The sequence below is a fragment of the Amblyomma americanum genome, chromosome 1, assembly GCF_052857255.1.
Source record: "Amblyomma americanum isolate KBUSLIRL-KWMA chromosome 1, ASM5285725v1, whole genome shotgun sequence".
Taxonomy (NCBI): domain Eukaryota; kingdom Metazoa; phylum Arthropoda; class Arachnida; order Ixodida; family Ixodidae; genus Amblyomma; species Amblyomma americanum.
This window is the reverse complement of record NC_135497.1, coordinates 240,605,146-240,631,973: the sequence shown is the minus strand read 5'-3', so window position 1 is coordinate 240,631,973 and position 26,828 is coordinate 240,605,146. Positions and strand designations below refer to the sequence as shown.

Here is a 26,828-nt window from a genome sequence, read left to right as displayed (position 1 = left end):
CTGTGTGGGTCTTGCGATTTGTGGCAGTCTTCTTAACTATAGACATCAGTGTCAAAGAAATGGTGGAGAAACCGTTCGGGCTTTTTTTTTTTACCTATGTCAATCGACTTGTGACAGAGCTGCAAACATTTTGCTATTTGTACTGTTCATACCTGAAGTAGTTTTTCTAGGAGTCCCATCCTTGCCAGTACTGTCTGCTGAGGTCACAGAAAAATCCCCCTCTTTTTTTTTCGTTTTGGCACCCTCAAAACTTGCCAAGCACAAAGTAGCAAAAACTGCTTTAAGGAATGCCCTCAGGCACTGCTGTCCTCAGCATGTAGAATTGAGCTTTGAGTCTTAAGTGCATCATCTGCTGTCTTCCAGTTATTCCGTTCACTAGCCAACCAATTTTTGGACAGGTCGGGGCTTGCAGTGAGTGCTAGAAAGAAAAGCTGGTGAAAACATTGTCAGTTTCATTTTCTTCTGCTAAGCTCCGCTGAACCTATCTGGTGCAGAATGCATTCAAGCTGAAATCATAAACTCCCGAGAGTCGCCAGTAAGCGCCTGTCATCCGAAATTAATGAGGAGCTATTTTCAAAAGAAGCTGGAAATGCATATTTCCTCCAATATTAGCTTATCTTAATTACCCTGCCAAAGGTCTAAGGGCCATTAGTGACGTACAATTCACATCCATGTTGATAAGACTGAACACGATAAAGATACCCATTGACTGCCTAGGTGCACATCTACCATTTTTCACGAAGATTTGAAGTGCAGACACTTCTTTCAAAATGGGAATTTTCACTGTTGTCATTTTACTTCAAGGCTAGTAAATGACATTTTAAGATGGTTATATAACTGAACTTTATAGCGGTATCAGTTATGACTCTATAGGTGCACTCTTTTTATTTACTATTGGGGTTCAAAGTGCAGACACATTTAGAAAACATATTTTTGTTATTGCCATTTCACCATAATTAGCCCCTCAACATAATCAAAGTGTAGCCGCTAATAGATTACATCTTTAGATAGTGACAAGATTGAACTTTAACGAGGTACCAATTATGACTCCTGAGGTGCAATTATTTCTTTACTATGAGGGTTCAGTGTGCAAACACTTTCTATAAATTCTAAATTTTCGTTCATCCCGCAAGGGGATGATGAACAGTGTATCAGCACGGACCCGAGCACCCACGACTAGCCGTGCATGGCATCGCCGTGTCCGGTGAAAAGGGAATCCTGGTGGTTGAGCCGATGCCAAGCGTTTGGACCTTTAAGGCCCCTCGGCGGAGGCGACATACCACTTTGGCCCCAGCTTCTTGTAGACAGCACCTCCGGCCTGACCTGACCGGGGGGAATCGGCAGCCACCTTTTCCTATCCTCCCCTCCATCTTTCATTTTCCTATCTCTTTCTGTGGTGAACAAAGTGTGGTGGACAAAGGAATGCAAGGAAGCAAAAAAACAAAATAGAGCTTGGGGCAAATTTTCGCAGGTACCCTACACAAGAGAACCTCGTACGTTTTAAAAAGGCAAGAACAAAAGCTCGGTACGTCCGTCGCAGTGCCGAGAGAACTTCATGGCAGAGTTACATTTCATCTATAAGCTGTCAAATAACATCAAAGAAAATCTGGGAACAGGTTCGGAAATTAAATGGCAACTTCTCACTGTTCACGATTCCTCTTTTGACAACACCTGGCATACAAACAAGCATAGGGGAACAGGCAGACATTTTAGGGGAACACTTCACTGCAGTTTCCAGTTCATCTCACTGTACGCAGTCATTCCTGAAATACAAAAGTATTGCCGAAAAACAGACTTCCAACAAGTGGAGGTGCAAACCAACAGTACAATTTAATCACTCTCCAAGAAATCAATACTGTACTGTCTGCCGGCAAAAAAACTGCTCCAGGACCCGACCAGATACACTATCAAATGCTTGCCCATCTTTCCCAGCCTGCCATAGAGGCACTCTTGAATTTCTTTAACAAAATATTCACAGAAGGAAAAATACCTAAAGAGTGGAAGAAAGCCATCATAGTGCCATTCCTGATACCTGGAAAACCACCAACATCCCCAAGTAGCTATAGGCCGATAGCCCTCACAAGCTGTCTCTCGAAATCTTTTGAAAGTGTCCTTAATATACGATTAACATTTGTCCTTGAATCCCGTGAACTTCTTGATGTCTATCAATGCGGTTATAAAAATGGATGCTCAACAACAGACCATTTAGTTCGCCTCGAAAACACAATAAGAGAAGCTTTTATACACAAACAGCACTGTCTTGCCGTTGTCTTCGATATGAAGAAAGCGTATGATACAACCTGGAGGTTTGGGATCCTCCGTGACCTGGGCGACCTAGGTATCCGCGGTAGGATGTTAAACTGCCTCATTGACTTCCTTTCCGACCGCTCATTTCAAGTACGCCTGGGATCAACCCTGTCCAGGAGCTTCGTTCAAGAGAACGGTGTTCCTCAGGGGTGTATTCTAAGCACGACATTGTTCATTATAAAAATGAATTCCATAAGTAAAATAATCCCAAAGTCCATCCTGTATTCAGTGTATGTTGGTGATCTTCAAATAGCCTGCACATCCTCAAACGTAGCAACATGCGAGAGACAAATACAGTTGACAATGAATAAACTAGTGACATGGGCAGAGCAGAACGGTTTCCAGTTTTCCACACAGAAAACAGTAGCCATCCTTTTCTCACTGAATCGAGGCATACAAGCCGACCCATTTTTACACCTGAATGAAACACAGATACCCGTCAAAAATGAGCACAAATTTCTAGGGATAACTTTTGACAAAAAACTCAATTTCCTGCCTCATATAAATGCACTGAAAAAGAAAGCCTCCAGATTCCTAAATATACTCAAAGTACTGTCACGTAAACATTAGGGTGCTGACAGGACATGTCTTTTACAAATTTATCGCTCAGTGGTACGCTCCACCTTAGACTACGTATGTATAGTATACGGGTCAGCGAGACCTTCGTACCTGAAATGACTAGATCCAATACATAATTTAGGTTTGTGTCTTTCCTCTGGTGCTTACAGAACGTCGCCCATAAATAGTCTTTATGTAGAAATCAACGAACCGTCACTTGCAAATAGAAGAACCATGCTCACATGCTCATACATTTTAAAAATCCATTCACTGCCTAAACACCTATGTTACCCAGTAGTCACAAAGTGCCCATCCAGAACACTGTTTAACAACAAACCGCTCACTATCAGGCCGCTCCTGCGTTTTGAAGAGATGCGCCAAAACCTCGGCGTACTAGATTGACATTGCTCGGAGATGAGATCCACTGCCTCCATGGTACAATTTTCGTGCAATCTGTGATCTCACTCTTACACAGTTCCATAAAAATCAAACTCCGCAGCAACATATAGTACAAGAATTCCTTGCACTCGAAGAAAAATACAGTAGTTTTACACAGTTTTATACAGAAACTAGTTAAAAAACGGACGTTTACGTAGGGAGCGCAGTGGTCCGAGGGAAGTCGGAGAAAACAGTACGACTTCCACAGTGCTCATCCATCTTCACTGCAGAATGTTACGCAGTCTGTGTGGCCGTAGAAAAAATAGAAAGCGAGAACCTTACCAACAGTATTATTTACTCAGACTCCCTCAGTATACTTCAAGCTTTGCACTTTAGAAATGCAGTCACTCCGATTCTTGGTGACATCATACACAAGATAGTAACAGCCACAGCTCGAGGACAAAACATAAAATTCTGCTGGGTTCCCAGTCATGTCGGAATAAGAGGCAACAAGAGGGCAGATTTCTGCGCTGCTAAAGCTCGTGGCAAGGAAATAAAAAAAGTAAATATACCTTTTAAGGACTGCATAAACTTAGTACAGCGTAAATTAAGAGAGAAATGGCAGTCGGAATGGAACGGCGAAGTGAATAATAAACTACACTTGGTAATGCCAGTTTTAGGTGAATTTAAGTCATGTGTGCACCAGTAACGTTTTAGTGAAGTGATTTTATGCCATCTCCGGAAAGGTCACGTGCACCTTACGTACAACTTCTTGCTAACAAAACAAGACAAACCTATTTGCGAATGCAGAGACGATCTTACAGCTAATCACATTTTATTTTCATGTGTGCAACTGGAAACACTAAGAAAAAGTTTTTACTCAATTTTATAATGAATGCATTCCTTTTCATCCAGCACTGCTCTTAGATGATAATGCCATTGTTAACATACATTCCGTTTTTATCTTTCTAAAAAAAGCAGGGGTTCTTGAAAAAACTGTAAATCTTGAACCACTGGCTTGCTTTAGTACATAATACACCTCAGCCACTTTCTCATTCCTGAGAATAAGGCTGAGGCTTTTTATTTCATTGGTTGGGAGCGTCAGGATCATTGCCCAGCCAAGGATAGCCGCTGAGGCTACCTGACCTTCTCTGGGGCGATGGCCTTAGCTGCCTATGTGCCATAAAACCCAACACAACACCCTTCTAACAGGAACCTTAGGGAGCAGCACTCAAAAGAATTCTGTGTTATCACACTCATCATACCTTATCTGGGTTGTGTGAGCCATCTTCTTGTAAAAGCACCGGGTGAGCTGCGTGCACCTGATATTTAAAGGAGTATAGAGGCCTAATTTTCGTCGCATGTTTTCTTCTCTACAATGATGCTGAAGACATTACTACGCATGAATCACCATGTGGTATTCACCTACGACCACTAAATAATGTACAATCGTATGTTTCCTATCATGCTGTTTCGGTTTCAACAGGCAAATGATGGCTGCGCCATCAAAGAGTGGCTTTATGTTACGTGAGGCATGGAAAAACGTCAATATAATCGCTGCTTCATCATTTTAATTCACTACAGTGCCGAAGGAAGCCTTCCTCAAGAGCCAGAATGACAACGAATGTGGAAGCAGCAATTATATTTCAGTTTTTACATACCTCACGTGACCAATAACCTCTCTTTGATGCCACAGTCATCGTTCAGCTGTTGAAACCGAAGCAGTACGAGAAAGCAATTCGATTATAAATTATTTAGTGGTCGTGGGAGAATACCAGGTGGTAATCCATGTAATAACAATGCCTTAAGCATCATTACAAACAAGAAAACACGCACCCAAAGGTTAGGTGTCTATACTCCTTTAAGTGGTCCCCAACAACCTGAGCAGCCTTTGCAAGGTATTGAGCTCCAAACATACTAAAAGAAACTGCTGCAACAAGAAGCGCAAGAATTTTTTGTGGTACTTTAGCAGTGTGGAGTGTAATACTGAGTTCTCTTGTGTATGATCATATGTGGGCTAGATGGGATGCTGCTTGGATCACTGATTGTGAGTGGCACAACTTGAACTGCAATGTCTCATTTTGCTATTGTGAGTCTGACTTCAATATTTTTCAATATTTGGTAAACACGCAAGATCTTTGAAGCCTTTGTCATCCATAAAAGAGGGCTATTGTTTATCAGCACACCATCAACAACTTTGTTAAGGGAAAGCAAAACAGAGCACACAAGCTTGAGCATTTATCTGTGATGAGCGATAGCTTTTCTTTTTCCTCCTCCAGTTTGTGATTTAAATACATGCCTCATCACTACATCAGTTTCATTTTCTTTGTTTGTCTTTTAAATTTCTTTCATATTTTTTTTTTGTATAAATGCTTAATGACAGTACAGTAACCGGTTTAAGTATGTACCAACTGGCTCAAATATGCACTGTCCTGCAATTGAAATTAATCGTGGCTGTCATATAATGTACCGCTCTGCATTGCCTATATGATACAGTATTGAACTGAGTTCATGTGCTGATGCTAGGGACAGCTTACAGCTTGGCTCTAGCTCATGCATTTACTTTTTTTTATATTAAACCTACAGGATATTACTGTAACTCTATTGTTGAAGCTGTAAGAATTCATGCAAACAGAAGATTCTAAGTACATCCATCTCAGTCTTGCTTTTCAAGTTACCCACTCACCTTTTGCAACACTAACTTGCTTTTGTGTGGCAGGTGACATCGCTAGTGCCGGTTACATGGTACGTGGATGTACTATGGCAGGCTAGGGGATGAGGTTTAGGTGTTCTTTCATGGCTACTCATGTCAACTTACCCTTAGAGTGGTCGCAAGACGCTTGCAGATATTTACACCATTTACTGTGGTAAGCACTACCAGAAACTCCGGAGCAGGGGTAGCAAGGGGAGCGGTTGCCCCCCCCCCCAAATTTTTCCCGAGGGGGCTGTGCCCCCCTCCAGTCTCCAAATGTTTGTGCTCAGATCAGGTTTCTGACAAGTGCTGACATTATTAATATACACAGTGTGGACATGCAGTCGAACCTCATTGTAACGAAACAGTTTATGACAAAATGATGGATACAGCGAAGGAATGATGATTACCCTTGAAAGCTCGGTCAACACTGGCTATAACAAAGATACGGCTATAACGAAGTAATCGCCGGGCCTCTTCAACTTCATCGTAATGAGGTTTAACTGTGGTTGGCTTCATATAATCAGTCTTAAAGGTTTTCGTTTGAGTAACCTAAAGCAGTTATGTGCCAACAGAAGTCATTGATTGACTGACCCCTGTTCATGAGCAAGATTAGCAGAACTTAAACAGATATGCGCAAACTCTTTTAATGTATTTGGCCACTTCTCGCATGTGCATTTTTATGAAGCTCCCCATTTCAGTATAAGTTTACATGCATTAAACAAGTGCAGTTTTGAATAGTACAGAATATTAAAAAAAATTTGTTTATCACATACTGCTGACCAAGTACGGTCCAAGCAGGAGAGGCACAATACAAAACACTGAAGTGCAAAACTTCGACCTTGAAAGAAGAAAAAGCATACATGGCGACGAAACAAGTACTAAAAAAGGATGACCAACAGTTACACAATGCTAAATATGCACAGGAGGAAAGAAGCAACACGCAGTGTCAACAACATAGCGCGTCACAGGCAGCGCCAACCGATAGTTGAAATTACTCAGGGGAGGCAAGCAAAGGAGAATCGTGAGATAGTGTGTTCCAGTCAGTAATCGTATTAGGAAAAAATGAATACTTATAGTAATTGGTGCGGACAAAAATGGGTTCAATGTAGTGTTTATGCTTATGACAAAAATAGAAAATATGAGCATAAAATTTCATATAAAATTTAATTATAAAACACTGAATAATAAATCAGTAAACAAACTTGAGTCTTGCCCCCCCCCCCCTCCTACCCATCGTTAAAAAAAATGTTCCTGGGTCCCTGACCACTACCACATCTCAGAGATATTTCTCCTTGGCAGCATATTTCAAAACTGGACTCTCTTCTGAGGTCGGGCCACAGTAGCGACTGCCAGTTGAGTAAATGGTTTGCATTGTCTTTGCAGGTTCATCTCCTCGGGAGAATGGTGAGGCTGGAATGGAGCCGTGCATTGTCCCAGCCAAACGTCCCCGTCGAGAAGATGGGTTGTCACCACCTAGCTCTGATGCTTCTTCAACTACAAGCAAGTCTCCAAAGAGTGGCCGTACTTACCAGTGCAAGTATTGCTCATATGCCTATGACCGCAAGGGAAGCCTCACGCGCCACATGCGGCTGCATGGATCGCCCTCGTCACCAACCAACACTACTGATGCCCCTCCAACAGCAGCTGCTGAAGATATCTCAATTCCACCGAGTGCTCGGTATTGTGCCAACTGTGACATCCAGTTCTCTTCGTACAAGACATTTACTGTACACAAGCAGTTCTATTGTGGCACTCGGCACGTACAGAAAGCCCCAGTGAGCATTGCACCAGCCCCACCGCCAGCACCGACAGTGTCTGTAGCGCCAGCTGCACCTGAACAAGTTTTGCTTAACCAGCCATTATTTGCAGCAATTTCCACTAACCCACTAATTCTTGTTCCATGTTCTTATGTCCCTGGCAACGGCCTCGTACCCACAACTGGTGGAGTTTTACGTCAAGATGCTTCTCCAGCCGTGGCTCCAGCAATTGTTTGCCCTCAGACTGTTACTGTGGCTCCTGCAGCTATGGTTACATCCAGTGGCCAAGCAACCCCAGTCACATCCACTCCAGCAGAGCCATGTGAAGCTAAGGAAAGCAGTTCACATTGTAAAGAGTTAGGCTCTGAAGGTACAGCAGGCACAGGGGCAAACGACAGCAAGTCCAACTCGCCATGCATAAAGCGGGAGCAGGTGACCGAGACTCCGCTGGACCTAAGCCTTCGAAAGGAGGCGAAGCCCGGGCAGTCACCAAGGGACCCCTCATCACCTACTCCCGTTCAGCAGGAGGAGGCTCCAAACCCTTCTAGTATTGTAGTCGGGGCTATGGATCCTTTGATGACTCTTGGTGAGCAAGTAGTTGTAAAGCAAGGAACTTCTCGATGCCGTGAATGCAACATAGTTTTCTATAAACATGAAAATTATTTGGCACACAAACGCCACTACTGTGCTTCCAGGCAGCAGAAATTGGGTCGACTGTCTTCACCATCTGGGGATGAAGGATCTTCGTCGGACCTTGCATCTCGATCACCATCAGCCAATGCTAGTGCATCACCAGTGCCCCCTGTTCCTGATATGTTTGGCCAGAGGGGTGCTGGTGTCCAGTCACCACCACAGCCACTGTATCAGTTTTACTGCCTCGCATGTGGCATCAAGTTCACTTCACTTAGTAACCTACAAGCCCACCAGACCTACTACTGTCCGAAGAGAGATGTGCTGAAGGGCCAAGTGGGTGTTGCAGCCGTCACAAGGCCTGCCGAGTTTTCATGTGCACGATGTCGACTGTCTTACCCAACAGACGAAGCTCTGAAGCAGCACCTTTGCTCTGCTGCTCTGCGTAAGTGTCCCTATTGTGATGTATTCTGCCCAACACAAATTGCTGCCCAGCGTCATCTTGTGACCCACACAGGAGTGAGGGCATTTCGATGCGCAGAATGTGGTTACAAAGGCCATACACTACGTGGAATGCGCACTCACGTTCGGATGCACTTAGAAAAGGGAACACAAGTGCAGGAAGAGGCTCTCATTCTTTGTGTTGGTGCAGATGGAAATACACTTTGTCCTTGGAATGGCACTACTGGCGTGCCTGCTGCGGTAACTCCCACTATTCCCCGGGCAAGTGAAACGACTGAAGAAACTTCTGCTCGGTCTGGTAGTCCTCCTACTGCTACTGCCATGACAGAAGAGTCGAACTCAACTTCAAGGGCTTGTGAGGATCATCATCCTGCACCTACGGAGTTGCTTCATTGGTGCAATCTGTGTGGTTACTCCTCCTCTTACAAGGGCAATGTGGTACGCCATGTCAAGCTGGTCCATCGTGATGTTGTTGCCACCTCAGCTGTTCATTCCTTTACAAGTGAAAGGCCCCGTCCTTCAATAAATGAAAGGCGACACTCTCCCGTGCCAGAAGTTAAGGTGGAAGAAGTCTCGGACGCAGAAGACACTACCACAGAAATTGGAGCCACCCAGCAGTCTGAAGCCATGACTTGTGTTTCTCCAGCTGTTGCCGAGACCTCGGCTACTTTGGTGGACGTTGTTGCAAAGAGCTCAGCTGATGCTGATGCTTCTGCTGCAATGAAACCAGTGCTGCCTCTTCCAACACCAAAGGGTAAAGTCCCTGGAGGAACCAAGTACTGTAAAGCATGTGACATATCGTTCAACTACCTATCCACGTTTGTTGCGCACAAGAAATACTATTGCACCTCCCAGACTTCAGACAGTGCAGACAGCTTGAGTGCAGTAACTGAACTAGGAGAGTCGGCACCCGGGACAGCCTAAGGATTCCTCTATTCTGGCAGTTTGCTAAAACTTGGAAGCTTCTATGTGCTGTGGAAGACATTGTGAACAGGCACAGGTGCTTTAGTGTGCTTGCAGAAGGATTGCAGAGCACACTGTTCAGCCCGGTCAGCAAATAGGCTGTGGTCTACAGAATGTTGTACATTTGTCTTGTGATGAGCAGGCTTCAGAAATATGTATTGACAGAAGATCCTTTTTGTGACCTGTTGGATATTTGAGGAGGGAAAAAGTGAGGAAGGAAGGGGGGGGGGGGTTAGACCAGCATTTAAATAACCAGTAGTGACAGCATCGGTGGCACCAGTACTCACAAAAGGCATAGACAAAGCAAAAGCCAGAAGAAAATATCCACCTTTCCACTGCTTAGTGCAGTGCTATTCTTGTAGGTTTTGAACACTTGCATTTTTTGGACACATGATTGCATTAAGAACTTCTTTAGCAATTTTAGAGGCAACCAAAGTGTCTGCTGGGATGGTCACTAGCTTACTGTACTTTTATCTATACCAGCAGGCTTTTAACTGGCCTGCTTGTTACTTATGATATTAACTGCACTACATTCCCAGCTGCCCCACCGACAGTGAAGTTTCGTGTACACATGTGTCCATTTAATTGACAGTGTTGCAGATGACATGCACCTTTGACACTGGTGCCAGAGACTGCCATCATCAGCAAGGCGGAAATTTGGGCAAGTTGGTTGGCCGTCATCACATGTGGCTGTTGAAACTTAGGCATGTGTGAGGCGTGTACTTAACTTAGCATAAATTCTTGCCTTTATTTGTTTACATATTGGCTGTCAATTTTAAGAATGTCGATTTTTTTTTCTTAAACATTTACCATATTTGTTATTGCATACATGCCATGTGTTAGATGCTTTGACCATGCATTCTCTTGGCAGCAGCAAATTACATGATTCACAAGTTATTCACATGCAAGAAAGGCCCTATCAGGCTGTGGCTGATGGGCAAGGGCATGAAGGTTCATCAAGGTTCAAATGACTTCAGCCACCAGTTTTGACTGTTGTTTTCTTAAGGTAATACTGAATTTGTCACAAAAATGCATTTGTTTCACTTCAGCACACTGATGATATAATGCAGAGAGCGTACTGACTACTCAGTGTGGTATATCTTATGTACATAATATACATACCTGTATATCAGTGTATCTATGTTAGCACATTTTCATGTAACCTTCATGTGTACGCATAGCATGAACTTTTGTCATGTAAGCTTTTCACAATTCCTTTTTTATTCTACTATTTCATGCATTTTAAATGTGGGTAACGGTTAACAGCACCAAAATGCAGTTACCGTGAACATTGCATTATTTTTTACTGGAAATGCATGCATTAGATGCATCCTTCCTGGTGATGGTGCAGTTTTTGTTGTTGCAAGAAATGCAGGCAAAAATCATAAAATAAGGCTTTTTCATTTAATCTTTAGCTGAAAGTTGTTTCACAATAGCTTATGTGGTTTGTTCTTGCCATTTAGACTACATGATGCAAAATTCTTCTAAAGCCGGAAAATGCACACTAGAGACTTTTAGTATAGCGTACGCAGACATACGCAAAGGCATAGCGAACGATATAAAATAGCGTCTTTCGTATTGCGCATGGGCCAAACGCTATTTCACATCGAGGTTTAAAGGGACACTGAGGAGAACCCTATCAAAATTTTTTGTTAGCAATATCTGATAGTTCGGCATTTCATGGCTTTGTTGACGCTTGTCCGGGAGCGAAAGATGCATTTATTTCAAAGAAATTTGGATTCGAAGTTGAAAAATTTTTCCCGCCGCTCCGATTCAAACTCGAGAACTCTTATGACGACACGGAGAACTCTTATGACGACACAGAACGGAGTGACGTGAAACGTGACGTAAACGGAGACTCCGTAATCTCTGGAGGGGGTAGCGGCGCAGTGCGCAACCTTCCTTTGCAAGCCTCAGAGATTCGTGACATTCATGAAGTAAGGAAAATTCCTCCATGGTGGCGCCTCTTGTCCTACGAAGTCATCACGCTTGTACTTGCGAGATTGGCCTGTGGCGGCAATAGCTGTATTTTGGTTCTTGCTATTTTCTACATTACAAGAGCTTTGTTTTCAGGAAGAGTGGAGTTTTTGTGATCAGGAGTTGGTTTTTATGGATACAAGCCAACTTCAATTTCTCCTCAGTGTCCCTTTAACGTACGTGTGCATTGCATACGCTGTTTTTCGAATTGAGTGTCCATGCTCTTGCGTACACTAGGAAAAATAGCATTGTCAAAATGGCGGTGCCCACGTCACCCGCTTTGGAGAGAACTCGTCAATGTTAGGTTTTTAGGCATAATCATTGCCTTTAAATGGTACACGTGATATTCGCTTTGTCTCCTTTCATTGAGAGCAGAAAGAATGACAGATAAGCTTGCCCTATTTTTGATTCTGTGTGACGGTTCCGCCCTTCTTAACTGTAACAGGACACCGCCAAGTATGGATTGGCTTGGTTTTGGATTTTTACGACAAGGTAGTCATAGCCTTGCCAAACGCAGTATTTTCAGCGGTACGCAGAAGGGCCCGAAAGACCTCAACAAGACGTTTTTAAAACCTTGCTCGGTTCAATTACCTAAAAGAAATTAGGCCCTTACTCGACTGAACTAGTAATGAACTGGCTATCTATGTGCTACGACTTGGATAACCTTGGCTAAATGCGAAAAATGTGTCGCAACATACTTTAACACCAGATGGCACCACTGCGGCTAGCACTGTCGTTGCGTTCGGTTTGGCATACACTAAACTAAAAGTGCTCATGCGATTTCCAGTGTAGCCTCCCGCTAAATGCTTACATATAGCGTACGTAAGCGCTCATACGCTATTCTAAATCTCTCTACTATTTCCGTCAAGCCATTATGAAGTGTTTCGTCATTTGAACACATCTAGTGGATTATGGGAGCCCTTTATCCTCAGATTGAGTAGGCACTCAGCCTTTTAGCACCAACATTTTATTACTTGCCTTTTCCAGGTACATAGCTCCTCACACCAACAGCTTGAAGTGTGGAGGCAGCACAAAACTGCATGCTGCAGCATGAAGCATTTATGTGAAAAAGCTGGCACCTCTCTTAGCTATTTCACTCCGATTGCCCCAAATTTATGAAATGCCTCTTCAGCTGAAATCCAGATGTTAAGTATATGTCGCTTAGCTTCTTTTATGTTCCACCATTATGATTTGCCATTTTAAAATTGCTCATGGCTAATTTAATCTTCCGGTGTGTTTTGTACAATTGTGTGGAACTTTCAAAAGCTGTGTCACGCTTGTGAATGAAACTGTAATGCTGGTAAGCCAAATCTGTAACAGTGGTGTGCAGCTATGACGATAAGACTCTATTTTGTGCTTTGTTAATGCTTTCTTATGGTAGAGACAATATAGTAGAATAGAGAAACGTCAGTTGCAGACATAAAGCATTGCCCTGTCACTGCTGCTCAGTTCTCAAAACCTTACGGATAACTTTTAGCATTACTCATCTCATCAGAAACTTAAACTTGCCTTTATGACTGTCTTGAAAAACATGTGCTTTCAAAAAGAATCGTTTTGTGTCTACTTTGAGTGGAATGCGAGATGAGAGGTTGGAGACTGGGATGCAGCATTAATAGCTAAACATCACATGTATCTGCCATGACTATGCAAGAAAATTTGGTGTCATCATGTGGTAATCTTGATAACAGGCACATGTGTTGTTTTTTGTGCTAGATGTCATTGTTATGTAGATGAGGGCAAATTGCATTCACAAATGTTAGTCGAGTAAACAAGTACTAGGAAATGTACGGCCTTATTCCTGTTAACTAATTCAGTATGTAGTGTATGTGTCAGTGAACAAACTGATGGCTTATGTTGCCATAACCTGGTGAATTTCATGAATAGCACACGAGGAATACTGTGACAAGTGCAGGTGTGACACAGCTTTTGATAGCTTTTTAATGCTTTTATTGTATAGTGCCATTGCATTTACATTGACAACTGCTTCTGCCTTGCTTCTTCCCATGCAAAAACCACACACCGGTGAAGAGAACTTTGGTTTTGTTGAATTTTATTGTGTGAGGAAGTGTGCTGCACTTTGTGCATGCATGCTTCCTGCGTGCCATGCAGGGCTGGAACCAACCGAGTTAGTGCATTAGTTTCTGAATGAGCTCATTTTAGTTGTACATTAAAAAGTGCGCATGCGGTGTCTGTCATGCATACTGAAATTCTAAGACACTCTTGAAGTTTTGTCTTGCACCAGTGATATTACTTTGATGCACATGCCGATTTACACATGCATTTTTCTGTGCTATCATTGTATGTCGTGTTGCTGATGTGGTAGAGGAGCAAACAAAAAGTGTGAAGGGAAGGGTGCGTAGAGCTGTACAAGCCTTTGCAAGTATATACTGGTATCTGTAAGTCACCAGTAGCATAGATACCACAGCGAGCATTACAAATAGCTACCACAAATGCTTTTTCACATTTAGCAGTAATTAGATGTGCTTCACGGAAACTGAGGGCTCACTTGGCTATGGTAACCCAGCTGTAACAGCAGGCAGGCTAAGTTACTTTGAGAACATAGCTGCCACAACGTTTGCAATGCAGGCGTCCTGCTGGCTTCACACAAATCCTGCTCCTACTTAGTAACTAGGGTACCTCGAAGCTACGCTGGCGTCTAGACGGACAGGCATTCCTGTCGAGCGGCGCGTACGAAGGCATCCGATTAGTCCCGCAGTGATGCTCGCGCGCGCAATCACGCACATACCCACACTGGAAGGAATTGGTCACGATGTCTTTCATGATGTTGTTTATGTGTGCAAAATACTACTACCGGTTGAGCACGTAACTGCGCCTCACTCAGAGGTCATGCGTGTACAGTAACTCACTATAGCATAAGTATCGCGAATAAGGCTCGGGCGGGACGTCGGGAGTGCTCACAGCAGACATGTAGAGCTGCGTGAATAGAATCGCTTATGCGCCGCGTCGTGTGGCACTTAGATCTGTGCCTCCAAACCTGAGCAGAGGCGAAGGTGGCATCCTGGGAGCGATTAAAGCGAGCGCAGTATCCTAGGCGCGCAGGTTCATAAGAGGCATGCGTCGTAGCTGGCAAGCCCCTGCAACTATGTCTGTCAATTGCTTTCTGTGTCTTCTGACCGCGGCCGATCAGCGCGGACAGGTCGGTGCTCGCCACTTCGCCAAATCCCACGGCACGTGTAATGACATGACCGTAGGAGCGTTTCCCTGTGCACGAAGCTCCGCGAGTACAAAATAACGAACTCCTGACGGCTGCAAAGTAGAACCGCTCGGAAAAGCATGGGTCAGGGAATGAATGCGCAGTTGGTGACCAGCGCGTAATAGCGGCTTGCTGCTGTTCTATGCTATCTCTTATGTCTGCGTTGGGCTGCTTTAGGGCCATGTCCTAAAACCGCACCGAAAAAACTGCAGAAACGGCTACAGTTTTTTTCTTGCGCGCGCGAACGGTGCAACCTGCAGAAAATGCCAACGCCCATGGCGGGAGAAGCGCCCTCGCGCTTGTAATGATTGACAGGTGCGCAATGTTCTTTTCGTGTGACGCTCCATGTTACCGATTTCCGGTGTTAGCGCGTAAGCGGTGTGCAGTATCATGATGTTTCTCGTTGCTGGCTCAACTTTACATGCGGCACGCCAAAAACTGCACCGCCTCTTGTCGTTCCTCCGGAATGCGCGCGTGCCGCCTCCTCGCGGCCGCTGGCGCCGTCTCGTGCCAGTGCTGACCTCTTCGTGCCATATTCTGGCCCTACTGTCGGACGCGGTGCCGCCTGCAGGCTAAGCATGCGCCGCTGTGTCAAGCAGCCCACGAACGTCGATGAGCCTCTCCGGCTACATCCCGCAGTGGGAGGCCGAAAGCGCACGAGAGGCGGCCGACGAGAGGCTGCTCTTCCCGGCTGTACCAGCAAGCTTGTCATGTCCATAGCACCAAGTTGTCTGTATTCCTGCTAAATTATTAAGGCCTCTAGACGTGTTTTCCCGACCTGTCACAGGTGTTTGCAACCGAACATCTGAACTAGTCAAATGTGTGATGGTGATGATGGGTGTGTTGTCACTGCGAAGATGACGGAACGCAAGCGCGTGTCCCTTACCCGGTCTGAGTGATTTCATGGTGAATGCCGTCGCAACTGGCTGCAGTTCTTATGAAAGGTGCAATCGCATATATGCGCGAATGTTCTGCATAACACATTGTGCGTACATATTGTACATATCTATACGGGGTGTTGCACATAAAGTGAGCCGAGGGTTTGAAGAGAAGAGTGCTCTCTGTTGGAGGAATGAAGCTGAGACAGCCCTTTTGCGAGTCGCCCAGAGTAAGCGAGCAGGGCTTTTTTTATTATTGCTGCTAATTTAAGGATTTATATTACGATCCTTAATGAACCTTTCAGGTGCTTGAAATACGCGGAAATTTTATTTAATATGCTCATAGAGTCAAAAGAAACGAATCTGGACGTTACGAGCCGCCGCGGTGGCTGAGTGGTTATGGCGCTCAGCTGCTGGTCCGAAAGACGCGGGTTCGATCCCGGCCGCGGCGGACGAATTTCGATGGAGGCGAAATTCTAGAGGCCCGCGTGCTGTGCGATGTCTGCACGTTAAAGAACCCCAGGTGGGCGAAATTTCCGGAGCCCTTCACTGCGCCGTCTCTCATAGCCTGAGTCGCTTTGGGACGTTAAATCCCCATAAAACAACCGAATCTGGACGTTAGCTCTATTGCGAAACATTTCCCACACTCGTGGTAAAGTGAGCGAGATCCGAAATGTTCGCTGAAAGAGCGCAAAATTTTAAAATCCCGAGCCAAACAGCGCTTCCCTACTGGCCGGTGACATATGGAGGTGTTCGCGAAGCCGCAGTTGCAATCGGCGGGCGCAGGAGGCCTTTCATTTTTTTTTTTTGGGGGGGGGGGGGGGGGGGGGGGGCAGAGGCAAGAGGGGGCGTCGCACGTTACCTTTATAGCGGTAAGAAGACGTTCAGAATTCACTTATAAATTGTGCCTCTGTGGTTTAACTCTTAAGCAAATTCTAGACTTGTTGCCCATGCCTTTTTTATTTTATTCCTGTATTTTTAGATATTAATGCATACGTTTCATTACTACCCCTATGTCTACAGCTATCTGAAAGCCACTTCATTTTGACGGGGTAGTTAGTACGGTGTAAAAGTCTCTTGCTTGCACTAGGTGGCCACAAACTGCACTGCCTCAGTTTTGTTCTCCAACTTGCGCCAATTTTACTTATATCCTTGGCTCACGTGACGCTGGGTGCCCTGTATATATTATACACACATCTAGATTTTCGTGTTTCGAGAGGTGCGTGTGCGTGTTTGTTTCTGTTCTCTTTCTTTCATCGACGTCTTCCAGAAAACTAGTCCGAAAAAAAATGATGGGGGTAACTAGACGTTTCCAGCGGTGGTGTGAAATGCTAGCTTCTGCACCATGCACTGGCTGCAGTACACCTCCTGTGCGCTTGGCGCTGTCGGTGCTCAGAATGAGAACGAGCCCATGTCGTGGTGAATGAATTTTATGAAAAAAATGGTTATTAAAGTTGAGTTGCACGTCAAGTTCAAACATGTTTCGTCATGTGTCTCTTCCTTCTCAGTCGCGCTAAGGTGTCTCGATGCGCGCGTTCCCCCGGCCGCCGTGCAGGGTGAAGACAACCGCGTCGTCTGCTACGGCATTGGCCATCTTGTGGCCAACTCCGTAGGCAGCCAACGGGCACCGCGCAGCTGGATGTAGAGTTCGTTAAAAAAAAAAAAAGATCTTGCTGCGTTAAGAATGTGGAGAAAACACCGAAATCAGCATCGGCAATGAAGATGCTCACTGACTAACGCTGCATAATCTTTGATTATCAACACGGAATTGACGACTGCATTTATTGGCAGCAGAAAACCACGTTCCAACTGCCAGCCGCGTCAGTACGTTGTGGCTGCCGGCTGAATGCTAAATTCGATTAGAAAACATGTAGCACGCAGTCACGGGACACATAAAGGTGGTGGCGCGACACACCTTGCTTCCAAGTCGTTTTCTCCAATACCGACTATACCCAGCTACACGCTACATGTTGCCGCGCCGAGTGGAAAGCAGTGATGGTGATGTAATTGGTCTGCGACTGGAAGAATGCCGTGCTTAAGTGACGTTCTAAGAGTGTTAAATGGTTATTTCAGCGGTGATGTGAACAGTAGGGAAGGTCGCACTTTTTTCATTTGGTGGTATGTATTACCCGAGTGCGAAAAATGCTTCAGCTCAACCAGTGGGCTTCAGATATGAGGCAGATCATACACAACTCTTTTTTTTTCTTCCCCCAGTGAGGAGGTCTTAGTTTCAGGAAACAGCTGGTGCCGCCGAATTAATAGAAGTGGAAGAAAGTGGCCACCGCTATTAGTTTTGGGAAATTCCTTTGTCGCCACGATCTTCGAAATGCCCGACTTCCTCTGGAAGACAGGTGTGGCTGAGTCACTTCCCGGCTCAATTCGTTCCAGCGGAAGCAACAGTCCTTGAACATTGTGGAAGGGAGGAAACTTCCCATTTCTTTGACCGGATACAATGATTTGACATGCGGGATGTCTATCTTTGAAAACTGAGGATGAAAACAGTGCTAAGCTAGTACTAGCTACTACCGCTACTCAAATCGAGAGCAGAGCTTAAGGCAAAAGTCGTACGTACGACTCTCGATTTGAGTAGCGGTAATTAAGTAGCTAGGATTGGAAGACGGAACAGGATTACGAAATAAACCTCTCAGACTTTCGCTATAATTCAGATTTTTGTAAAATATGCGGCTCAGTATATAAATATAGTCTGCAGTGAAGCTCCGCCCACATTCAGGACCGCCGCACAGAATCCCTCGACGACAAAAATAGCCCGCTGTTAACTTTTCTTGTCACCTAAACAAGAAGTTAATCGAAAGAAAAAGTTATGGGCTCTAAAATTTTGATACCTGGCTTGTTTCATAAAATTAAGCATTAAAAGCTGACCAGGTTAAATAAAAATTTATATAGGAAACAGGACCGCATTCAAAATCGGGAGTCTCCTGTCCGGTCAAAAAAACACTACACAATATAGCACAGCGCAATGCATAAGTAATACAGCTAGCATAATTAAACACTGCCGTAATTACAAAAGTCGTTCAATATATGAGACAGATACTGCGCCATTTCCTTTCCCCCCAAAAAAACCAATTATTATAAAAAACGTCCAAATCCACTAATCTGCACAGCAGAATAACAAACCCATCACAATACAGAACAGCAAATGCAAAAAATAAAAAGACTGCCGCTTGTTACTGCTGACTGAATAGTTGTCAGAAAGCAAAAGTGTGCATCTTCACCTGCAACAGACAAAGAAGAGCGCAAACTTCGCTACGCAAGCCAGGCATTTGCAACAATAGAATGAGCCCCGCGCAGTGGCGCACACAAAACGACCGACAAGAGCGCGTCTGGTTTGAGCGTGCGGTTTAAAGGGGGTACCCGCCGCGGTGGCTCAGTGGTTAAGCGTTCGGCTACTCATAATTGGTTTTTTGGGGAAAGGAAATGGCGCAGTATCTGTCTCATATATCGACGGACACCTGAACCTCGCCGTAAGGGAAGTGATAGAGGTGGGAGTGAAAGAAGAAAGAGGTGCCGTAGTGGAGGGCTCCGGAATAATTTCGACCACCTGGGGATCTTTAACGTGCGCCCCGCCGCGGTGGCTCAGTAGTTAGGGCGCTCGACTACTGATCCGGAGTTCCCGGGTTCGAACCCGACCGCGGCGGCTGCGTTTTTATGGAGGAAAAACGCTAAGGCGCCCGTGTGCTGTGCGATGTCAGTGCACGTTAAAGATCCCCAGGTGGTCGAAATTATTCCGGAGCCCTCCACTACGGCACCTTTCTCTTCCTTTCTTCTTTCACTCCCTCCTTTACCCTTCCCTTACGGCGCGGTTCAGGTGACCAACGATATATGAGACAGATACCGCGCCATTTCCTTTCCCCAAAAAACCAATTATTTTAACGTGCACTGACATCGCGCAGCACACGGGCGCCCTAGCGTAGTGCCTCCATAAAAACGCAGTCGCACTGATCCGGAGTACCCGGTTTCGAACCCGACCGCGGCGACTGCGTTTTCCACAGTACCAAAGCTTCACCACAGTACCAAACCTAGGCCTTCTAAGCCGTATTTCCACCTCCAGCCTTCCACTCCACGTCGTCTGCAATCCGTTCGCAACCAGTGGGCCCGGCTTGATGACGGCGTTCGGTTTCCCGGACTCTCGTCATATTCGGTAAGTCGCCTAACTGCGCGACATGCCGCCATGCGCATGCGTCGTCGGCTACAGAGCTATTTAAACGCTTGTAGCAGCGGTAGCAGTTCTTTGACAAGAGTGGAAGTTCGTTACAATTAGTTTCGTGACATGCCCAGCACATTAAGAGGCATAGAAAAAATTACGTTGCAGTTTGCCTTTACAACATGCATGAAGATGCATTGAGCAGGCGCAGGGCCATCTCTGTGAATGACGTTGTAGGTCATTCGAAGTTTGTAGAACTGCAGAAACTCGAAATGAATAGTTTGTCGGTATATCGAGAGAGCTCTCCAGTCTGAGCAGTTGGCCCTTCATTGTGGTACTGGTGAGAGGTGTTTCAGAGATTCGAACTTGTGAAAGAGATCCCTATTGTCGCATGTCCTTCGCTACACCTCCAGCGTACGCAGTCCCTCATTCGGTGCATCATGCGATGTGGCGGCACAACCTGCACATTCTCACGCGATCTGAAAGCGATCTGGCTTAACATGCTTGGAAGTTCAATAACTCACAAATTTTTGCAATAGGGCTGAACAAAATACATGGAAGTGGCCTGGCCGGCCGCTCGGTTCCTGCATAATTCAAGGTCATTTTTATTGGGGAGTAACTGCGACCATCAAGAAAATTTTATTTAGTCTGTTCGGCCGAAATGACCACGATAACTTTAAAATTGTGCTCTGTTCTGCACGTGCATGTTAAAACTTACAAACGCCATAGAATGGTCCATCGTAAAGGAAGAGGACTACTGGAGAGCGGGTGGATGAGGTGATGTGCTCTGAATTTAATGTCAGACAACTGGCGAAAAGTGTAGCATTTCCGTCGCTTGGATGATGCTCTCTGTGATGAGTGCCACCATGTGGCCGAAGGCATTTCTGTTGACGGGCCGATGCCGGATGAGGTCCTGGAGGCCAGGAAAGGGGAGCCCCTCGGGTGAGAACAACAGATGCCTGCGAAACGGCAGCGCGTGCAGGCATTGTGGCCACGTGAATCACATAAGGATAACTCGCAGCGCAAGGCTGACCCGAGAGACGGCCCACAACCCCGCTGCCGTGCCAGTGGACTCACTTGTGCGTGATGTGTCGTGTGGGGACGCCACTGGGGGTGAGGAAGACCTTCGGGAGTCGGACGACGATGTCGTTGTAGATGCGCGCGTACATCGGGCTGCGCGGAGAGCAGCTGGGTTAGCACAAGCTGAGCGCGCTGCTCTCTGCGAACAATGTCATTGACTCCAGCACCAGCGCGATATCAGTATCAATCTCAAATTTAGTTGTCAGTGCTGTTGCGCAGTGCTTGTTTTTCACTGCGTCCAGAGAGATGTTCTAATACGTTCTCGCGCAGACTCGCGAAGACACTTCGCCGTACCGCTGTACGCGCTTCTATAAACATTTCATCGTATTACTGCAGATCATGCTAACTAGTAAAAAGAAAAAAATCTACTCAATGTTTAATTAAGTGCGATTCACTTTGCTTCTTTCCCTCCGCAAGCAGTAGTTCCAGTAAGACAGCTTTGAATCATGCATAGTAGGTTTTTGAAGCTGTATGCGTCCAGTACTGATCGCGTTTAATCCCGCTAGTATCCAAACGTAATCCTACCACCAGGCTGACTATAGTACTACCGCAAAGCTTTCTTAGGATTTTTTTATTATCTTTGTCTATGGACACAGCACGTGGCCTTATCACTCCTTGCCGCGCGAGACGCGCCCAGAGCGCTCTGGAACGGTAATGGTCACGTGCGTCGGTTCCTACGTGGTTGAGATTGTTGAGCGTGTTTTAGGCGCCTTATCTCGGAAGTTAGAAGACGCCTTGAAGGTTAGGACGCCGAGTACGGCGTACGATTCTAATCTTCGACGCCGCCGACGAGTGGTATTTCAGTTTGTGGGCACAAGGCGGCCCAGTAAAGCGTTTGTTTGAGTACCGCGCCAGCCTGCCCCCATTTCTATCCACGACATCGTCCGGGACTGTCGTCACACCCGTGGTTCTACAGCCAGTCTGAGACACGGAACGCTTCTGTAGCTCATTTGGAGTTCTGCTCGAAAGTGGCGAGAATGGAGTCTGGCGCGGGTGTTACGAAGCCCATGCAGCTTAGTTACCCCCGCTAAACCGACCGCGAGAAAGCACAAGTGTTAACTGTCGCGCAACGTTAACGTATACACTTATCGCGAGGCGTTTCTCCAATGCTGGCGAAAGCAAGGAGCCCCGCGCATTTCAGTCCGAATGTACGTATACTAAGATTCAGTTCACCTAGATCAGGCCACGGAATTCTCTGACCGTGCCATAATGCGCAGTGGAGCCGCGCAAACGAAAGAGGGACGTGGGAAGGAAACAAACCATGTCTGACCTTGTCTTCTGCGCGCCTAGTATCGTTTTCGCTCTTGGATTTCAATCAAATATACATTCAGTGTCAATTGAGACACTGAAAAGATGCTGAATGGGCGGTACTTTTTTTTCCTCCCCATCCATTTTCTTTCGCAGTGCACAGAAAGCTTTCGAACCACGGAGAAGCCCGAGGTCGCGGACGCAAGCGCGCATTCGTATAGGAATGCGTACCTCTCTGCGACCACAGAGGTCAGAGTGGCTGCTCAAGCCAGCTTTCAAATGATTCAACCGTCCAATTCACTCAAATATGGCGCTTTTTTTTTTTTGTCGCAGGGCGGCAATTTCGCAACAGCACGCAACGTCTCTGGCGAAATGGGGTATTAGGTGTGCTGTTCTACTCCTGGAAATGTGACACTGAAATAATTCAGCTGCATTGAAGTGGCTGAATATATAATTTTACGCAATTATATAAAAAATCTTAGTTAAACGCGTCAACTTATTATTTTTATTTTCACTCACTCAAATATTTTCGCGGGCATGTGAGGCCCCCTGCTCGACCAAAGTAAGCCGTAATGGCTTGCCGATCATAGCTATACAGGGTGTTCAAAAGTAGGCATCAAGAATTAAAAATAAACGACGGGGAGTGAAAGAAAGTCGTTTATGTACATAAGTTTCGCGACCGAGCGGACGCCATGTGAGAAGGTAATCGTCGTCGTCAATCTCCTAATAAACAAACTTCATAAAGCTTCTCATTAACTTCAGTTAGCGTGCATGTTCAAAGTGGGGACTTAGAGGCGGTCGTATTGCTATATAGGCAGCATGTCCCTTTTCCGAGATATTCGCCTCCAAATTTCCAACTCAATCCGCGTAATTATGCATGCGCAGGGCAGTAGTGATCGGTTCCATACACAGCATGTGCTTCAAACTATGCAGGGAGAAGTTTCGCGCCAATAGTCACTATCCCGCATGAGTAATTGCTCGAACTGAGTTGGAAACTTGGAGGCGAATGCGTCTTGACATGGGCTTACTTACAGAATTCTATTAAATGGAGTAGTTTAGAAATACGACCGCCCCGGCTAGGCTTGCAATATAAGCATGCACGCTAACTGCAGTGAATAAAAAGTTAATTTAAGTTAATAAACTGACGACGGCAAGTATACACTTTGTGTCAGCCTGGTGGTGTAACAACGTGTACAAACAGATGTCATGCACTGGTCATCTTTTATGTGCACAAAAATTCGGAAAGACCAATTTTTAACACCCTGTATGTATACTACGCCTTTCGCATATGAGCTGAAATTACCGTCCGCAGAAGCGGCGTTGTGGTATCAAGATCGCTTGATCACGTCATGCACACGGTCCGTGCTATGCAGTAAAAGTCATGAGAGATGTACTCACTTCCCTTGTTTGATCTTCTGTGTCCAGTTCATGAACTCTCGTGCCGATTCAACGAAGTGTTCGGCAGACTGCTGGAGAGGCCCTGAAAGAAAAGTCCAGCCAACCCTTGTAGTGCGAGTCGAGAAGTGCCGCCCGATTATCAGGGCCCTATGTACAGAAAAAAAGTCGTATAGCGCACAAAATGACACGTAACAGTCTTGTGCGCGGCTGTTCAGCTGACTTGAACATTCGAGGTTGTCAAAGAGTCGTCATTTATATGGAAATGAAATTAAGAGCTAAGGCCGCACTCGCATGCACATCACCTCCACAGTTTTGTTAAGAGCGCTGGCAGCCACTATATGGTAACGCCTCCTGACAGCCAACCGTTATTCTGCGGACCAAACACAGGGCGTACTAAACAGGCAACGACGATCTTTGCAGATCATGTGATTCAGACCGGTGACATGATGACCGCTATTACTATGAATGTGAAACAAGGCAGAATGCTTGCAACTTTTTGAGATCAGGGTGCTTAGAATTATATTTAAAAAGACCTGAACGCTTGTTCACGTGGTGAGTGGTTAATTTTGCATCTATTTTTGCGCGATCATTTTTGATGGCGCCAAGATGGTGGTAGAGTGCTAGCACAACCTCCTTTCCAAGGCGCCGCGGCGGTGGCTCAGTGGTTAATGGTGCTCGGCTGCCGACTGGTTCGTTCCCGACCGCGGTGGTCGCATTTCGGTGGAGGTGAAATGCTAGAGGCCCCTGTACTGTGCAATGTCAGTGCACGTTAAGAACCCCGTGCGGTCGAAATTATCCGGACCCCTCCACTACGACGTCCCTCATAGCCTGAGTCGCTTTTGGAACGTTCAACCCTATTACCCTAAAACAACCCCCTTTCCGCACTTTTTTTCCCTTGCCAATAATGGAGCGCTGTTGCATTATGTAGAACCCGCCTCCGGGCTCGGCCGTGTGAGGACGACGAACTCTGAACTCACGCTCGCCCGTGAGCTCCGTGCTTCTGAGAAGTTGAATGTGGCTGTCGCGGGGTCGGTTCGTGGTACGAGCGTCAGCCTGCACCTGCGTCTCTGTTTTACCTCGCGTAGAAACTACACTTTATTGCCTCAGAAACTTCCTGCTGAGGTTATTATATGAAAGGTGGCTTATATCTGATGCTGATTTACATCGTGTTTGCTGCACAAAGTAAGTTTCGTCTTTCTGAAAACGTCAGAGGGGACACGGCTGATGCGTCTTTGTATGAAAAAATAATTCCAGTTGGTGAATGCGGAGAAGAAAAATGACACAGCAAAGAGTTCCGGCACGTGGACAGGTGACTTGAAGCGCATGAGAAATGTGTGTAGTGTGACATGCGTGCCGGGAGTTAGGGGACGACGTGTGGTACATGACCAAGGCGAGTGAAAACATTTGTAAAACAAAGGCTAGCGATGAGGCGATGAGCAGAAATGCCGATAAGATCGGATTCCATCTTTTTAGAGGATATGTGAACGTCATGAGAATATAAGTAGCGAATTATCCCTGCGGGCCGATTTTGGACGGACGCGAGCGCGTCGCCGATATGTGGGTTCCAGATAGGTTGGGTGCATTCAAGTTTAGGCGTTTTTTTCGGAAACCGTAGACAGATATGCTCGAAGATGTGCACAGACCGAGTGACAGTTTGTTTGCCTCGACGGCCGACCGGTGGCTGTTGGTGTAGTCCTTGACCCGGAAGTTTATCCACTCGGCCAGCTCGAGCACGTCCATAGGCAGAAGCGTGCGGTCGGCCCAGAGGCGCGCCAGCAGCGCCGACGCCTGCGCCTCCATGCGGCTCAGGTGGAACTTGGGGTCCACCTGCCGCTCCACCAGCGAGTACGAGTCGTGGGCGGTGCCCAAGGCCGGGTACATGCTTTCCGTCTCGTGCCGGTGCTGCGCGAACCCACAGGCATCCATCGCGTGACGCTCAACTTGTGCCGAGCATTCCATGTCTGCCTCTCTGGAACTGGAAGCTCTACATCTTCGACACACAAAAGTGTACGCTTCGCAGAGAGAGACCATTCAAAGAAAGAAGGTCCCTACGTTTCGGAACTGACTCGGTCCCTTCTTCGAGGGCGAGTAAGGAAGCAGATCTCGTCGAAAATTCCCGGACGCCTGTTCGCTGTTGTGTGGTGTATATGCCGCTCTAGAGAGGCTCTATAGCATATACCCTTAGTTGGCGCTCTCTTTCTACATTGAACAATCCAGCCAGACGGATTTCCGCCGAATTGTTCAAGCGCACGCTCCGTAACGTATGCTTCATGTGCAGTAAAAGCGGCACTGTAATTGGTCAGAAAGACGGACACGAACCAGCAATTGCGCAGTTTTCTCGTTTTCCAAATAAAACTCTAGTACGTAACTCGTCTTCACTCTTACTCCGTGACCGTTTCGCGAGCGCTGACAGCACGTTTGGTGTCTTCTTCGGGCGTGTGAATGTCTCGCCGCAGTGAAAAGCTGGAATGCGTGAGATGGGCCGTCCCAAAAAGAACGGAGAGGGAACACCTAACAGAAGGGTGGGTTACTCACCATAAAATGAAAGAACACTGATGGAACGCCGGCACCAAACGTGAATGCTGCTTCATCTGCTAGTCCCAATGGGGGCATCGCCCTGAAAGAGAGAGAGAGAGAAAAAAATAGCGGTCTCAGACGTCTGCAGTGGGATCTATAATAACATGTTAGCTTGTTTTTTTTTTTGCATCTGAGTTATCACTGTGGCTATGACCTCGCCCCCCGCCTCTAATACTCAGATTTTGAAAATTTTCATTTGTATTAGTCTCTAATTGCTAAAAGCGCCGAAATAAGACTATATAAATAATGATAACCCATATGTATGAGATATCAAACGATTTATCTAAGGTCGACGTGTAATTCCCAGTAGTTCGAACAGCCCCATGTAGGCAACGCAGCATATGCTTGGCTTTATGTGGGATAGCAGCGCGGAAAAGTCCCGAGGTATAAGCGCAGGCAGTTTTAGCGAGGCACGGATATTCTGACCAGCGCTTGAAAGCCGCGTGGCGTCACCGAGATTCCGAGAAGAACCAGTTTGCTGCGAAGATTCAAGCGGCTCATTTCACAAAACTATCGCGCGTACAACTACTCGCCACGAGCTGAA

At 46.0% G+C, this 26,828-nt stretch overlaps 2 protein-coding genes across 3 annotated transcripts in view; one reads left to right on the top strand and one right to left on the bottom strand.

The window, feature by feature from the left end:
• Positions 1–13,952, top strand: part of ush (Zinc finger protein ush) — a 334,929-nt gene extending 320,977 nt beyond the window's left edge. For both annotated transcript variants that reach the window (XM_077648808.1, XM_077648807.1), the window contains one exon: positions 7,322–13,952. In XM_077648808.1, the coding sequence (XP_077504934.1) occupies positions 7,322–9,711 (2,390 nt within the window). In that variant the 3' untranslated portion in view covers positions 9,712–13,952. The remainder of the gene's footprint in view (positions 1–7,321) is intronic.
• A 6,798-nt stretch (positions 13,953–20,750) lies between these two features.
• Positions 20,751–26,828, bottom strand: part of LOC144095965 (N-acetylated-alpha-linked acidic dipeptidase 2-like) — a 29,391-nt gene continuing 23,313 nt past the window's right edge. Inside the window, exons 13-17 of the mRNA XM_077629367.1 lie at positions 26,243–26,324; positions 25,351–25,609; positions 23,708–23,789; positions 21,059–21,154; positions 20,751–20,940 (exon numbers count right to left, since the gene is read on the bottom strand). Coding sequence (XP_077485493.1) covers positions 20,781–20,940; positions 21,059–21,154; positions 23,708–23,789; positions 25,351–25,609; positions 26,243–26,324 — 679 coding nt within the window. The 3' untranslated portion in view covers positions 20,751–20,780. The remainder of the gene's footprint in view (positions 20,941–21,058; positions 21,155–23,707; positions 23,790–25,350; positions 25,610–26,242; positions 26,325–26,828) is intronic.